Source organism: Microcaecilia unicolor, chromosome 1, assembly GCF_901765095.1.
Source record: "Microcaecilia unicolor chromosome 1, aMicUni1.1, whole genome shotgun sequence".
Lineage (NCBI taxonomy): Eukaryota > Metazoa > Chordata > Amphibia > Gymnophiona > Siphonopidae > Microcaecilia > Microcaecilia unicolor.
The window spans coordinates 494,105,991-494,124,101 of NC_044031.1; the positions used below are offsets into that span (position 1 = coordinate 494,105,991).

The window sequence follows — 18,111 nt, forward strand, 5'->3', positions numbered from 1 at the left end:
GTAATGAATTTAGTCCATGGTGCAGATATACATGTGTAAATGCTAACTTTCTAGCATCGAGTTATACACATATGCAAAATACATGCATAAATGCAGATATTTAAACATATAAATCATGAATAGTGTCTCTAAAATAGGGGCCTTAATATACCACCTAAGACTAAAGGTATTAAAATGGTTTACATCAGAATTTCAGTAATCTATTTTAAAAAATTCAATAAAAAGACATTAAAAGAAAATGAAATAATCCAAAACTAAAAACTAAACAACCCATAGTCAACTCACAGTTATCAATTTTCTTCAAATAACCATGTTTTAAAAACCTTCCTAAAGGTAAAGTAATTTGCAGTGCTTTTTAGTTCATATGGTGGGTTGTTCCACAGCCCTTGGACCATGTAACAAAAAACACAGGTCCCTGTAGTAGTAAATCTAAAACTAATCAATGCAGTTAATTGCAGCAAAAGTTGATCAGCAGTATATTTAAATATTTATTTATTTATTTTGCTTATTAATGTATTTATACCCCACATTATCCCCACAAACATGCAGGCTCAATGTGGCTTACATAAACCGGAGTGAGAGAGAGGAGTCCGGGTGATATCAGATACAAATGAGAATAGTAGAGTAGAAGGGCAAGAAAGAAAGGATACTTTACATATAACAGTACATAAGAATAGGATTAATCAGGATCCATGTAAGCCAGCTGGCAGAGGCTATAGTTCTACATTGTTCCCAGAGAAAATGCTTTGGTAAACAGGTGCGTTTTAATGCCTTGCTCTACTGGGGACACTGTCCTGCAGTTTTTGAGTGAGATACAATGGCACCCTCATTGTCTATCCTCTGTAGACTAAGAATAGTAATATTTAAAGAGATTCTAGCTGAAATCAGGAACCAGTGCTGATTTACTTTGATTGGAGTAATGTTGTTAAAATTTGCAACTACCATAAATTTAATCTTGCCTCTGTTCTTAGACAAACCTTGATACAAGGAATTGCAGTAGTCCAATCAACTAGTTCTCCAGCGTTAAAAAAGGTTTAAATTGCCAAGCCATTATGAAATTGCAAGAAGCAAAATATGACTATACCACTTACTTGAGATGACTTGGGGGGCTCCTTTTCAAAAGAGAAAAATGTCCAAAAAGTGGCATAAATCTGCATTTGAATGTTTTTCTCACAAAAACGTCCAAATTGGTACTTTCAAAACCAATTTTTAGATATTTTCCTATGAATTCCACCAGAAGTGCATTCAAATCGCGAGGGGGCATGTCAGGGGCGTTTTAAGGGTGGGATCTGTGCATTCCTACCACTTGGACATTTTTCTGCTATAATGAATCAAAACAAAAACTTCCAGGGCTATTAAGTTGGGCGTTTTGGTCTAGTCTTGTTTTATTAACAAATAAGCCACAAAAAAGTATCATAAATGACCAGAAGACCACTACAGGAATAAAGGAATGACACCCCTTTACTCCTTCAGTGGTCACTGACCTCCTCCCACCCCACAAACATGTAAATGAAACAGTACATACCAGCCTCTATAACAGCTTCAGATGTTATAGCCAGGCCTATTAGAGCAGGAAGCAGGTTTCTGGAATAGTGTAGTGGTCGGTGCAGTGAACTGTAGAGAAGATGACCCAGTCTCATAATCCACTCTATTATACTTCTGGTAGAAAGTGTCAGCCCTCCAAAGCCTACTGTACCCAATATGTGTGACACCTACAGCCATAAGGGCTATTGTAGTGGCGTATAGGTGGGTGCAGTAGGTTTTTTGTGGGTTTTGAAGGGCTCACCATACAATATAAGGGGGTAATGGTGAGATGTGTACCTAGGACTTTTATGTGAAGTCCACTGCAGTGCCCCCTAGGGTGCCCCACTGCTCTGCTGGGATGCTTGTGTCTATTAGGAAATCTCACTCGTCCTACATCCCAATGGCTTGATTTTGTGCGTTTTTCACTTGGACAATTTTTTTTGCACAACAACATCTAAGAAACGGTAATTTTCAAAGAAGAAAAAGACATTTTTCTGGTTTGAAAATGGTCATTTTCACTACTTGTTTTTTTTTTGGACATTTTCAACAAAACATCCAAAGTCGGATTTAGACATCATATCAAAAATGCCCCTCATAGTCAATTTACTATCAAATTTTACTCCTAAACTTGCACATCATCATTCAGTTGCAATGGCACATCCCCCACTTTGGGAAATGCTATTAAAGAATGATTTTCAAAGAAAGGTACAATGCTGTCAATTTTGCAGCATTCAATATCATACTCTGATTGACTAGCTATTTCTCAATTGTTTTCAGTATTTCATTCCACTGTGCAATAATTTCAGACTGATTGTCCTTAACAAAATCTGCTAATTATATGTCATCAGCAAATGAACGTCAACACTGGAATCTTTAAGTAGGTTAGTTAACAGAGCAAAATAAATATTAAAAAGAAAGTGGGAAGCAGTAATGATCCCTGAGTTACTCCCCTACTGAAAAAAGATTTTCATTAACAACAAAATTACAAAGAAATATACCATGATAAAAGTTCATTTGGGGTCTTAAAACACATTTTGTATGATGGCTACTGTACTGTACTCTTAACATACTTTTATCATAGTGATATATTTTAAAGCTGCACAAAGAGTAATATGAATTTTTATTTTGGCCCTTTTCTGGAAAAGTTTGGAAATTTTCAAAAGTATTGCTTTCTTTGAACACTGGTGAGGCAATATTCAAACTCTGCGGTAAGCTTTTTTTTAAACACTGACCATGGCCTTTCAAGTTAGTACCAGCCTATATTTGGATATTGGTTCTGAATGTCCAGGTATCGTGCTGACTGCCATGAATAGAAAGATAGAAACATGATGGCAGATAAGGGCCAAATGGCCCATCCAGGCTGCCCATCCTCAGTACCCTATAACTCCTCCTTTTCCTAAGGACTAGTGCTTGGCATATTCTATATAGCAAGCAAAATGTTTAGCCTATTCTATAAAATTTAGGCATACTTTAGAGAATATGCCTAGGTGTGCTTTTTTCCCACGTGGAAATTTTAGGCGCCATATACAGAATCTAGCCCTATGTGACTTGTTTTCCTTTGTTTGGACCTGGAGCGTTTGATTGTAAGAGAGAACAGTTATAAATAGATTGAAATGAAGGGCCTAAAAGAGAAGACAGGCACATGATGAAATGGAGTTTACTCCAGGAAGAAAGGGATGCTCAACAAATAACAGGTTTGGCTGTGATCATTCTCCTGAGGTGAATCATTAATCCTCATTGGAGAGTGCAGATCTCATGAAAACCTTCATTATGTGTACTGAAGTGTAAAACAGTGGCTTTAAAGCAAAGATTTCTTTTCCTCTCAGGTGAAAACTGTTTTCTAGTGGTCTGCAATGTGGATTGCCTATAAGAATTGTGATGAGGACTGTGGAAAACTGCAGTACAAGAGCCACTTTATGGTATATAGAAGCATGTCCTAGAACCTTGTGTAGTCCCAGCAGTTTTAGTGGAGTGAAAAGGATAAGGCTAATAGTGCCGTTTTAAGTCTTAGGCAAAATAGCTATAATTTCCTGTTTTCCCCACCTCTTCCCTTCCCACTCCACCCCCCCAAAGGAAGCTTGCCAAATTGTGAGGAATACTGGGAACACTTTAGCAACTGCAGAATAGCAAAGCAGTGCACAAAGACAAAACACCATTATGCAGTACATATAAGTACTTAAGTATATAAGTACTGCCATACTGGGACAGACTGAAGGTCCATCAAGCCCAGCATCCTGTTTCCAACAGTGCCCAATTCAGGTCACAAGTACCTGGCAAGATCCTAAAACAGTACAATATATTTTATGCTGCTTAGCCTTGAAATAAGCAGTGGATTTTCCCCAAGTCCATTTTTATAATGGCTTATGGACTTTTCTTTTACGAAGCTATCTAAACCTTTTTTTAACCCCACTAAACTAACTGCTTTAACTACATTATCTGGCAATGAATTCCAGAGTTTAATTACACATTGTATGAAGAAATATTTTCACTGATTTGTTTTAAATTTACTACTTTGTAGCTTCATTGCGTGCCCCCTAGTCCTAGTATTTTGGGAAAGGATAAATAATTGATTCACGACTACCGGTTCCATTCCACTCATTATTTTATAGACCTCAATCATATCTCCCCTCAGCCATCTCTTCTCCTTTCCTTATAGGGGAGTCACCCCATCCCCTTTATTATTTTTATCTCCCTTCTCTGTACCTTTTCTAATTCCACCATATTTGTTTTGAGATGCAGTGACCAGAACTGCACATAGTATTCAAGGTGTGATCGCACCATGGAGCGACACAAAGGCATTATAACGTCATTATTTTTGTTTTCCTTTCCTTTCCTCATAAAGCCTAACATTCTATTTGCCTTCTTAGCCGCCGCACACTGAGCAGAGGGGTTTCAACATCATCAACAATGACACCTAGATCCCTTTTCCTGGTCAGTGACTCCTAATGTAGAACCTTGCATTACGCAGCTATAGTTCGGGTTCCTATTTCCCACATGCATCACTTTGCACTTGCTCACATTAAATGTCATCTGCCATTTGGATGCCATACTTCCAGTCTCATAAGGTCCTTTATCCACATGTTTGTTCAACCTCTTCAAAGAAAGGTAATAGATTAGTGAGGCAAAATTTCCCTTCACTAGATCCATGTTGGTTTTGTCTCATTAATCCATGCTTTTGAATATGCTCTGTAATTTTCTTCTTTATAATATTCTTTACCATTTTGCCTGGCACCGTCATGCTCACTGCTCTATAATTTCCCAGATCACCTCTGGAACATTTTTTAAAAATTGTTGTTACAATAGCCACTTTCCAATCTTCTGGTACCATGCTTGATTTTAAAGATAAATTACATATTACTAACAATAGTTCTGCAAGTTCATTGTTTTAATTCAGTACTCTGGGCTGAATACCATCTAGTCTAGGTGATTTTCTACTCTTTAATTTGTCAAATTGAGCCATTACATCTTCCAGGTTTATAGGGATTTCATTCTGCTTCTTTGACTCATCAACTTTGAATATCTTTTCTGTCATGGGTATCTCTCCCAAATCTTCCATGGTAAAGACCAAAGCAAAGAATTCATTTAATCTCTCTGCTATGGCTTTGTCTTCCCTGAGTGCCCCTTTTACACCTCAGTCATCTTGCGGTCAAACTGATTCTTTTGCCGGATGTTTTCACACATTACAGTGAAACTTTGTACTTCTTCCCCATTATGCTTGCAAGTACATTTTTATTAATTTTTGCTACTTTTCTGAGGATTGGAAGGTAGCTTGGATTGGGGCATAGGAAATTAAGTCCTTACACAAGAATATGAAAGACACATTTAAACACCTGAAATGTATTCATGCATAAGAAGGAAACCTACTTCAGGGGAAGCTAAGCTGTAGAATTATAGATCATGATATGAAGTTCTGAGGAGGAAAATCAGAAACTGTATTAAAATATATATCTATCTATATATTTTTTTTCCAAATAAGGGATGGTGGATGCCTGGAATTCTCTTCCATGGGAAGCCATTGAAAAATAAACAGTAGTGGAATTCATAAATTCATGGAGTAAAAAAAGGATCCATAGTGGCAAGAGAATGGAAATGAACCAAATAAATGGTGACAAGCATGGAACATCAGTTACACCCATAGACAGCAGACATATGAAAGTAGGAGGCCAGTGTTATGCTGAAATTTGGGCATGTTTGGGACAGATGTTAGTAGAAAAATGGTGGTAAGCACTAATGCATGCTTACCACACACTAAAAAGGCATTATTGCGGGACACACTCAGATGTCCCATAGTAGTTCTAGAATCGGTGTGCATCAATCCTGTGCTAAAAAACATAATATTTTTAGTAGGGGATGTTTGGAGGTGGAGAATAGGCATGTCCTGTGCTAATTGGGTAGTGTGGGTAAATCACTGCATGCTGCCAACAGGTGACGGTAAGGGCTCATATGCTTATGGTCACATGCTAATTGGGAAATTAATGCATGGCCGTTTAGGGAAAACTAGAAATTGCGGCCATTTTACTGCCATGCTAAAAATGGCCTCAGCACGTGGAAAGCCATGTTATTTATTATTTATTGCATTTGTATCCCACATTGTAAGCTCTTTGAGCAGGGACTGTCTTTCTTCTATGTTTGTGCAGCGCTGCGTACGCCTTGTAGCGCTATAGAAATGCTAAATAGTAGTAGTAGTAGTATTTTCCCACCTATTTGCAGGCTCAATGTGGCTTACATAATTTTGTTAACATTGTCATTACAGGATAACAGATACATTTAGTTTTGTGCAGAGATTAAGTAAGGGAAGAAAGAAGAAGGAAGGGAGTGATTAGGGTAATTATAGAAGGTGTTGCAAAAATAGCAAAGTCCACTTTTTAGCATTGCTTAGTAAAAGGGCCCCATAGCCAGGAAGAGAGCTGATTCAGGATTGCATTTTGAATTTTTATATACACATCTACTAAAAATGTGCATAATTGTCTAAATTCTAACAATACTAATCCTCACCTATGATGTGGAATGGGTTCATACAGCATTTTTCCTTCTAGGAAAGTTCTGAAAGTCTTCAAGAATGTAAGCCGTAGTTATGTACTAGACTGAAAACCTTTTAGTTAATGGACTTTATTATCAAATATTTTTCTCCTTTTATAGGTAGATGCTGAAGATGTGGGGGATATTTATAAGATTCGGATTAACTGTGATTCTTTGCCAGCCTTGGGTTGGCATTTGAAGTCTCTTCACTTGAAAGATTTAACTTCTCAAAAGGAGCTAAACTTTCATATTAAGCACTGGTTCAGTAATAACAGAGAAGATGGGGAAATGGTGAAAGAATTTCCTGCAGCAACTGAAGACCAGGAACCTTTATCAGGTAAAAGCATCAGACTCTATGGAAGAATAATATTGAGAGTTATATTGTTGTGTCAAATTATACACATAAGGTGATTTATAATGCCATTACTTTCTTTTTAGCTCTTCTAGTAAATACAAAGCAGTACAAGATCATGCACGCTTACAATATTCTTTTCCTGAAGGGATTACAGTATACGACAACCACAGAAGAACAAGAGTCCTCCACACAAAGACAGCCAGATGAGCAAACACAGCAGGGGTGACACGAGGGATGATGCAGAGCAAGCAAGGTCCAATGGACTCAAAGAGTTCACATCAAAAGCTTTTATTCAAAGTAAAAATGGACTTGGCGTGAAATTGTGTTTCGGTCACAAAGACCTGCTTCAAGAGTCCCTGTGAGTGGTAGCCATATGGCTTCACAGTGTTCTGTGAATATCGAGGGCAAAGAATCTGGGCAAAAAGTAACAATTATAAGAGCACTGTAAAACAAAGTTGTGGATAGATATTTACAGCGTTCTTACAATTGTTAATTTTTGCCCTGATTCTTTGCCCTCGATATTTACAGAACGCTGTGAAGCCATATGACTACCATTCACAGGGACTCCTGAAGCAGGCCTTTGTGGCCAAAACACCATTTCACATCGAGTCCATTTTTACTTTGAATAAAAGCTTTTGATGTGAACTCTTTGAGTCCATTGGACCTTGCTTGTTCTGTATCATCCTTCATGTCTCCCTCGCTGTGTTTGCTTATCGGGATTACAATATAACCTAGAATAAAGGGAGAGAGGTTGTAACATTCTAAAGTTTTTAAGGTTGGCATGAATATCAAAGTGAAGTCATCAGCTCCTCATTTATGTCCTTTAACTGCTAGTCTACGTTGCCAGTCCAACTAGCTGAATAGATTAAATTCATGAGCCATCTTACACTTGTTGTAATGCATAGCTACATAAGACCTGCCATACTGGGTCAAACCAAAGATTCATCAAGCCCAGTAACCTGTTTGCATCAGTGGCCAATCCAGATCACAAGTACCTGGACGTTTCTCAAACAGGAACCCCAGAGATAAGCAGGGCTTCCCCAGCTGTCCACTAATATGGATTTTTCCTCTAGGAACTTGTCCAAATCTTGTTATGAAAAGACTTGCTACACCACCTTTGAACAAATGAGAAGCCAGGCTGTGTACATACTAAAAAAATATAACAGACCAGTCCACGACAGTTTATGCAACAGATGGTTCTATGTATTACTTCTTTTTGTAACCTCCTTTTTGCTTTATTGTTGGAGTTTTTTCAATTTATTTCTAGGAGTTGGTTTTTTGGATTGTAATCATAAATGAGCAACTATGGTCCTCAAGGGTCACAACCAGTCGGGTTTTCAAGATTTCCACAATGAACATGGATAAGATCGATTTGCATACAATGGAAGCAGTACATGTAAATCAATCTCATGCATATTCATTGTAGAAATCTTGAAAACCCGGCTGGGTGGTAGCCCTTTATATATAAAAAGAAAATGTTAAATATATATAAAAATAAAAACAGTGAGGGGAGGCAGGAACATCAAGGTATACACATACTGACACATACATAAACAGTACAGTATTCTTGCTCCAGCACATCTTTCTACAGTAAGCCCAGCCCTTGGGCCCTTCATCACATTCTGAAAGTCTGGACAAAGACGAGAATCTTAAAGCAGGTTTTAAATTTATTCAGTGGTCCCTGAAGATATTAGATAGAACTCCACAGAAAGGGAGTCAAATAAACAGAAGCTGTCCAATGAGTTATCTCCAATTGAACTCTAGAAGAAGGAAGTTAAAAGGCTACAAATGTGAGGAGTATAATATATGGGAGTGAGTTTATGGTAAAAGATGATCAAAAAAGGTAGGTTGGGCATAGGAGTCAACTTTTCAAATTTATTGGGGGTGTTAAACCCATCAGAGATTACCTCCCCCTGGACACAGTTAAGGAGTTTGCTCAGTATTGGGGGTGCTCAAGTACCCACAGTACCCACAGAGTTGACACTTATGATTTTGGGGTACCAAAAAAGAGGGAATTATAAGTTAGAAGCAGGATTTTGAACTTAATTCTCCAGCTGACAGGGAAGCCTTATATAGTGAGGTAGAACCACTAGGGTAGTCACATGATCTGACCTATGTACATTGTGAAGCATTTTGACAGTTGGGTTTTGAACAAGTTGCAGCCACTTTATGGCTTGCCTTATATCCCCTTATAAAGAGAATCCCAGACTACATCAGCTCTGGGCTTTCACCATGATTTTTTAAAACAATGTCTTAACCTTTACAGCTATTTCTCATTTTATGTAGTCTGACTTTTGAAAGTTAAATGCTAGTGCAATAGTTTGCTTTCAGTATCCTTCTTCCAGTTATTAAGTAACATTTGATTATATTGTGAACATTATTGCTAGGTGGTCCAAAACATTGCTACCTCTTGAACAACAATGTTCCTCTAAGGGATAGATTTAAATAGCTCCCCCTTTTGTTTGTTTTTGGACCATAGGAGCCAGCTCTGTGGGTACAAGCTCCTTCAGTCTGCTCAGGGAGGGGTCATTTTTTTTTTTTATTATATTTGGCCTCTCCAATCATTTTTGAAATGTTGGTGCCTACGTCCGGGACCAGTTACTCCATGAAGTAGTCATGTATTTACTCTATAAGCTTTACCTCTCTAGCATGCCATGCTCTGACATTTATCTAGACAATTCTGAGGTAATTGAAATCACCGATTGTTATTTTCTTGCCTAATTTATTAGCTTCCCTAATTTCTGTTAGCTTTTCATCATTGGTCTCTGTATTCTGACACCAAGTCCCCACTGCTATTCTTTTCCCCTTTCCACATGGAATTTCTATCCATAAAGATTCCATAGTAGATTTTGTTGTATGCAAAACTTTTATTCTATTTGATTCAAAGCCTCTATAAGATATAACACACCCCTCCATCGAAATGAGCTGCACCCTGGTTGCTTATTCTCCTTTCACCAGATCTCCGAGCTGCTTATTATATTTACCTCTTCATTCAGAGCTGTACATTCTACCTCCCCCTTCTTGTTTTTTAGACTTCTAGAATTTGCATACATTTCAAAGTATATATTTTGTTTATATTTACAACCTGTTTAGCAGCTGACAGGAATAATCTGAGATCTTTTAACTCTGTGTGCCTTTTAATTGAAGGCACCTGAACAATTCCTTTTTTAATCCAGGAGTGTGGTAGCCATGTTAGTCCACTCTTAAGGTTATCAATAGAAATCAAACAAAATAAAACTTGGAAAAGAAAATAAGATGATACCTTTTTTATTGGACATAACTTAATACATTTCAGAAGGGCAACCTTCGAAAGCTAATCGAGAAATGTATTAAGTTATGTCCAATAAAAAAGGTATCATCTTATTTTCTTTTCCAAGATTTATTTTGTTTGATTTTTATTGATTTTTTAATCCATAAACTGATATTTGGCACAGCTGGTGACAGATTATGTACCTGATAAGAACATAAGCATTGCCATACTGGGACAGACCAAAGGTCCATCAAGCCCAGTATCCTGTTTCCAACAGTGGCAAATCCAGGTCACAAGTACCTGCAAGATCCCCAAAAAGTACAATACATTTTATGCTGTTTAGCAGTGGATTTTCCCAAGTCCTCTAAACGACGTATGTATTTATGGCTCTTAATCTCAGATCATCACAGCAAAATCTTTTGATATTTTCTCTTTCTCAGGTGCTTTTAACTTCTACATAACAAACTGCCTTCATATATTTATTGTGGAATTTTGTGGCCCAAGAGCTGAGTGAAGCTAGCAATTAGTTACAGTTTAAGAAGAAAAGGAAGGCTTGGTTATTTACTCAGTATTTTGTAGGGCTGGGCAGCCATAAGATTTATGTTTCATGTTGTTTCCCATGTCATTTAGAGAATTTTCATTTTATTTGTTTCTGATTGGCCATGTTGTTATCAATTGTCGATAATAGTGAGCGCTATATGGGAAGAGGGGGCACTATTTCAGAAAGAGAGTACACTATTTCAGAAAGAGAGTACACTGTTTCAGAAAGAGGGGACACTATTTCAGAAAGAGAGTACACTATTTCAGAAAGAGGGGACACTATTTCAGAAAGAGAGTACACTATTTCAGAAAGAGGGGGCACTATTTCAGAAAGAGAGTACACTATTTCAGAAAGAGGGTGCACTGTTTCCCATATAGGATGCACATGAATGCACAGGCTTGCACGTACGCAATAGTTCACACATACACAGAAGTTCCATTATTGGAAAAGAGTTTACCCTCTGCAATGAATTCCAGAGTTTAATTACACATTATCTGATCCTTTTACAAAGCTGCGGAAAATTGTTTCTCTAGTTTGTTTTATGTTTACTACTTTGTAGCTTCTTTGTATGCTCCCTATTCCTAGCATTTTTTGAAAGAGTAAACAAGACATTCATGTCTACTCATTCCACTCCACTCATTATTTTATAGACCTCTATCTTATCTCCCCTTAGCTATCTTTTCTTCAAGCTGAAGAGCTCTAGCCACTTTAGCCTTTCCTCTTAGGGAAGTCGTCCCATCCCCTTTATCATTTTTGTTGCCCTTCTCTGTACCTTTTCGAATTCCAGTATATCTTTTTTGAGATGCGGTGACCAGAATTGCACACAGTATTCTAGGTGCAGTCGCACCATGGAGTGATACAAAGGCATTATAATGTCCTCATTTTTGTTTTCCATCCCTTTCCTAATAATTCCTAACATTCTATTTGCTTTCTTAGCCACTGTTGCACAATGAGCAGTGAGTTTCACTGTATCATCAATGACCTTTGCCTGGTTGGTGGTTCCTAATGTGAAACTTTGCATCACATAGCTATAATTTAGGTTCCTCTTCCCCACATGCATAAATTTGCACTCACATTAAATGCGATCTGCCATTTGGATGCCAGTCTCCCAATCTCGTAAGTTCCTCTTGCAATTTTTCACAGTCCACTTGCAATTTAAGAACTTTGAATAATTTTGTGTATCAGGAGATTTAATTACCTCACTAGTTATTCCCATCTTATGATCATTTATGCATATGTGAAAAAACAGCGGTCCCAGCACTGAAACCTGGGGAACCCCACTATATCCCTTTCTCCATTGATAATGCTAACCATTTAACCTTACTCTCTGTTTTCTATCTTTTAACCAGTTCTTAATCCACAATAGGACATTACCTCCTATCCCGTGACTTTCTAAAGAGTCATTCCTGTGGTACATTGTCAAATGCCTTTTGAAATTCCAGATATACAACAGGGCTTATTTTCAAAGCACTTAGACTTACAAAGTTCCATAGGTTACTATCACGAGGGACATTTTTGATATAATTTCTAAATCAGAGTTTGGGTGTTTTGCTTAAAATACCCAGAATCCAAGTGGCAAATATAGCGATTTTCAAAACAGAAAAAGGTCTATCTTTTTTTTTTTTTTTGGGGGGGGGGGGGGGTGGTTACTTCCTAAATATTTTTGTGTTCTGTGCATTTCTCTTTTTGGTCCATTTTCAAAAAATAAAATGCCCCAAGTGAAACAAGTGAAAAGGAGCCAGCACATTTAGTAGACTGGCCACATAGACATCACAGTAGACAAATGGGGCACCCTTGGGGCACTGCAGGTATTTCACATAAAAGCTCCTTCCAAAACCCACCAAAAACCTACTATGCCCAATTGTACACTACTACAATAGGCCCTATGGCTGCAGGTATCATCTATAGATTGTAAGCTCTTTGAGCAGGGACTGTCTTTCTTCTATGTTTGTGGAGCGCTGTGTGCGCTTTGTGGCGCTATAGAAATGCTAAATAGTAGTAGTAGTAGTAGTAATATGTCAGTACAGTAGGTTTTTGGTGAGTTTTGGAGGACTCACACTTTAAATCACAAGTGTAACGGAGTGGATTATGGGCCTGGGTCCCCTTCACTACAGTGCACTGCACCAACCACTAGGCTACTCCAGGGATCTGCTTGCTGCTTCAATAGGACTGGCTATAATATCTGAGGCTATCATAGAAGCTGGTATGCATTGTTTCTTTCACATCTTAAGGGGAGTAGGGGGGGGGGGGTCAGTAACCACAGGGGGAGTAAGGGGGGGGGGGGGTCATTTCTTTATTTCTCTAGTAGTCATCTGGTCTCATTATTAAAATAGGTCTCGCTCAAAACATAATTTTAATCCTGGATATTTTAATTTTGTTCCATTATGGCAGAAAACTGTCCAATTGTTAGGAACGCCCTAATCCCACCCCAACATGCCCCCATTGTGATTTGTACACACCACAAACGAACTGCATAGATAAACACCTGCAAAATAGATTTCAAAAATAGCAATTTGAATGTTTTGGCAAGCAAAGCATCCAAATGCTGCTTTATGGCACTTTTTTATGGCACTTTTTAAATGTTTTTCTCTTTTGAAAATGAGCCCTTATATAACTTTGTAAGTCTAAGTGCTTTGAAAATACACCTCTTTGTCTCTTTAATCCATACCTATGTATATGCTCTGTAATTTTGTTTTTTATAATAGTATTTAACATTTTCCTGACACCAACATCAGGCTCACTGGTCTATAATTTCCCGGATCATCTCTGGAACCTTTTAAAAAAATTGGTGTTACATTGGCCACCCTCCAATCTTACAGAATCATGCTTAATTTTAAAGATACATTTCATATTACTAACTATATCTCTGCAAGTTCATTGTTCAATTCTCTCAGTACTCTGGGATGTATACCATCCAGTCCAGGTGATTTTCTACTCTTCAGTTTGTAAAATTGCACCATTTACAGGTTTACAGAGATTTGTTTCAGTTTCTCTGACTCATCAGCATTGAATACAATTTCTGGCACGGGTATTTCCCCCACATCTTCCTTGGTGAAGACTGAAAAAAGTCAAGATGTGTGGAATTAATGCTGCTTTACAAGAGGCTCTGCAAATGTACAGCCTTCATAAATGGGAAAATAGAAGCCTGACCTCTAGCAGTATTATTGTGGTAATACCGCTAGAGCTTTCAGTGGCCATTTTGGATTCCAAAGGCTTTTGAGGTGGCAGCAAGTAGGCATTACCCCACTAGACACTAGGGACCCCCAATTATGTCTGAGGACTGTGCTAGGAGATGGAAGATAGGTGGGCTTGCAGACTGAGCACAATTTTGGGGCTCTGAGCCCTGAGGAGGGAACAGGGAGACTGCCATGTGTTGGGCTTCTGCCCCCATATTGGAGCCTCTATGAGAGCGGATCTGCTGTAGTATGGGATGGGGCTGTTATGCCAGGGGATTTGGTGATGTTGGGGGGGGGGGGGGATAAGGTGATGAAAGGATGTACAAAAGGTGGGGGAGCACTGGAATGGTGGGACCTAACACCTTGAGATTTAGAGCTGCTCCTGAAGCAGGCACTTAGTTGTGCCTTGGAGCAGGTCTAAATTATGACATTTGGATTTTCCACTGCAGATGTGGATTCCCTGTGTGAAATAGGGAATGCATGTCTGTATTGCTGTTCCGCACAGACCATTCCTTCTCCCTGCCTTCCCCATACCTCCTTACCATCTAGATATAGTGAGCCTCCACATGTCTGAATGACACCTGCTGTGAAATGGCATTTGAACATCTGGTCTCTCCAGACATTTAAAGGCTGCCATTTAGATGTGTGTATTCTTCGAAAATAAGCACCATAATCTGTCTAAGCTGAGATGTTCTAAAAGAAGAGAACATTTCTCTTGGTAAGTGACATTATTTTGCTCTGTGCTTGATATTTTAAAGATTGGATTTAAAAGAGAAATTGTATGTTATTAATAAACACAGAATTTTAAAAAAAAAGAAGAAGAAGCAAACTGTATTAACTAGTCTCTATACCCTTTTCCCCATAGTTTTAAAACTTGAATTTTCTGCCACAGCATTATTAGATAGACTAGCAGGCTCAGCAGGGCCTAGTCCAGTCCTCATTCCCACTTGCTCTCCCCAGCTCCAACCCACCTCTAGCTCAACCCTTCATTTATAGTCAATTATTCTAATTAGGACAACAAGAGGAAAGTTTTTAGTAAAGTTTTAATTATATTTAATTAGTTTCTGAGAAAGAAACACTAAATAAATTACACATTACACCATATAATCTTAAGGCTCTTTATATTCATCTACTATCCCTAGTACCTTAAGAAGTTTTAATTAAACAACTCTATAATACTAAGATGCAGACAACAGTCCAGCAGCAAGAGGGGTGCTATCCAGTCTTTTGCATTGAGTGTCACATGTATGATTATCTCTCAGTTGGTGAGAGGTTATCCTGCTTATAATCGAAAGAGAAAAACGCCTATATTGCGACCCAAATCGGGAGATGGGCATCTTTCTCCTGTGGGCGCCCAAATCAGTATAATCGAAAGCCGATTTTGGGCGTATCCAACTGCAATCCATCGTGGAAACGGGTAAAGTTGACGGGGGCGTGTCAGAGGTGTGGTGAAGGCGGAACTGGGGTGTGGTTATCGGCCGAGGAGAGATGGGCATCTTTTACCGTTTTTACCGCGATTTTGGGTCACCTTTTTTTTATCCTTTTCTTTCACGAACAAGTACCAAAAAAGTGCCCCAACTGCCCAGATGACCACCGGATGGAATCGGGGATGACCTCCCCGGACTCCCCCAGTGGTCACTAACCCCCTCCCACAAAAAAGAAACAACTTTAATAACTTTTTTTCCAGCCTCTATGCCAGCCTCAAATGCCGTACCCACCTCTATGACAGCAGAATGTGTTCTATCCTGTGACAGCCTTTCCCTGGTTCTGATGTGGCTCTCGGGTGAGTGTGACACCTTTTCTGTTATGCGCACTGCAGAGTCACATCAGCAATGCATTGTGGTGGGTGTAGGGTATTGGGCTCCATGATTCCACTAGCTTGTGGCAAATGCTCACGATGTTGGTAGTTGGTAGGCTCTACTCCCATGGTGCTTTTCCCCCTGCTTACTGGGTCAGTGTGTGCCCTGTTTTGTTTCCCGTAGTCCATGAGGTAGTGGCCATTTTTGTAAGCCAGTTTTAGATCCCTTTCACGTGTTAGCCACGTTACAGAACTTAGTTCTTACCTTGAATGTGGCTAAAAGAGGGTATTGTACAGGATTCTGCCAGCTCTGACCTACTGCTCATCTCAGTACCAGGTAGACTCGTTGCCAGTGGGGCACAACCTCTGATCTGCAGTTAACTGTGAGTAAGCATGCTTATTCCAATAAAGGATGTTTTCGGAGAGATTAGTCTTCAGGTGTCAACTGGTGTGCCAATGTTATATAGCAGCAACAAGTCCTAGAGGCCTGCGTGTATGCAGGTCCCTGGAGCACTTTTAGTGGGTACCGCAGTGCACTTCAGCCAGGTGGACCCAGGCCCATCCCCCCCACCTGTAACACTTGTGCTGGTAAATGGGAGGTCTCCAAAACCCACTGTACCCACATGTAGGTGCCCCCTTCACCCCTAAGAGCTATGGTAGTGTTGTACATTTGTGGGTAGTGGGTTTTGGGGGAGGGGGTTGGGGTTGGGTGCTCAGCACCCGTGGTAAGGGAGCTATGCATGTGGGAGCGTTGTCTGAGGTCCACCGCACTGACCTCTAAGGTGCCCAGTTGGTGTCCTGGCATGTCAGGGGGGTGAGTGTACTACGAATTGTGGCCCCTCCCATGACCAAATGGCTCGGATTAGAACGTTTTTGAGCTGGGCGTTTTTAGTTTCCATTATCGCTAAAAAAAAACAAACGCCCAGCTGAAAAACGTCCATTTTTTCGAAAATATGGTCTGTCCCGCCTCTTCACGTACCCATTTTTGGACATAGACGCCCATGGAGATAGGCATTCGCGTTCGATTATGCCCTGCCACATGTGTATGCTCGATGCAAAGAGCTCCTAGCTCTCAAAGAATGAGTCCATTCTCTTGAGATTAGAGTAGCAAACTTGGAGGAGCTGAGGGAGACAGAGAGGTTCATACAGGAAGCTTGCAGGGACATTGTAGAGAAGTCCCATCTCAAGTCTGGAAGCCCCTGCGCTGCCTTGGAGGAAGGTTGTTTTCTAAAAGGAGAGCATCATCCTTTAGCCAGGACTAGCCCACCAAGGGATGCAATTTTCTCATACACCGAGGATGTATATACAGGAGCTTCTGCCCATGAGAGATGGGTTAGGATGGCTGTTGTAGTTGGTGATTTGATTATTAAGCATGTAAATAGCTGGATGGCTGGTGGACATGGGGATCGCCTGGTCACTTGCCTGCCTGGTGTGAAGGATTTTAGATAGTGCTGGAGAGGAGCCGGCTGTCTTGGTACATGTGGGTACCAATGACATAGGAAAATGTGGGAGGGAGGTTCTGGAAGCCACATTTAGGCTCTTGGGTAGAAAGTTAAAATCCAGAATCTCTAGGGTAGCATTTTCAGAAGTGCTCCCCGTTCCATGCGCAGAGCCCAAGAGACAAGCAGAGCACCAGAGTCTCAATGCATGGATGAGGCAATGGTGCAAGGAGGAGGGTTTTAGGTTTGTAAGGAACTGGTCAACATTCTGGGGAAGGGGCAGCCTATTCTGGAAATATGGGCTCCACCTTAACCAGGGTGGGACCAGGCTTCTGGCATCGGCATTTAAAAAGAAGAGAGAGCAGCTTTTAAACTAGAAACTGGGGAAAGGCCGACAGACGTTCAAAAGCACATGGTTCAGAACAAGGTATCTTTCAAAGATACCACCAAAACCGATAGCAAGGTTGCAATAGGGACCATAGTAGACCAGCAGGCTTATTTTTGAAAGAGAAGGGCGCCCATCTTTCGACACAAATCGGGAGATGGGTGTCCTTCTCCCAGGGTCGCCCAAATCGGCATAATCGAAAGCCGATTTTGGGCATCCTACTACTACTACTATTTAACATTTCTATAGCGCTACTCAACTGCTTTCCATCGCGGGGACAATCAAAGTTCACAGGGGCATGTCGGAAGCATAGCGAAGGCGGGACTGGGGCATGCCTAACACATGGGTGTCCTTGACCGATAATGGAAAAAAGAAGGGCGTCCCTGATGAGCACTTGGCCAACTTTACTTGGTCCATTTTTTCTTACGACCAAACCTCAAAAAGGTGCCCGAACTGACCAGATGACGACCGGAGGGAATCGGGGATGACATCCCCTTACTTCCCCAGTGGTCACTAACCCCCTCCCACCCTCAAAAAAAACTTTTTAAATATTTTTTGCCAGCCTCTATGCCAGCCTCAAATGTCATATCCAGCTCCCTGACAGCAGTATGCAGGTCCCTGGAG

General features: G+C 40.0%; 1 protein-coding gene across 1 annotated transcript in view; it reads left to right on the forward strand.

The window, feature by feature from the left end:
• The window catches only part of LOC115477536 (lipoxygenase homology domain-containing protein 1-like), a 428,353-nt gene that overhangs the window by 194,045 nt on the left and 216,197 nt on the right, over positions 1-18,111 (forward strand). The window contains exon 19 of the mRNA XM_030214471.1: positions 6,664-6,880. Coding sequence (XP_030070331.1) covers positions 6,664-6,880 — 217 coding nt within the window. The remainder of the gene's footprint in view (positions 1-6,663; positions 6,881-18,111) is intronic.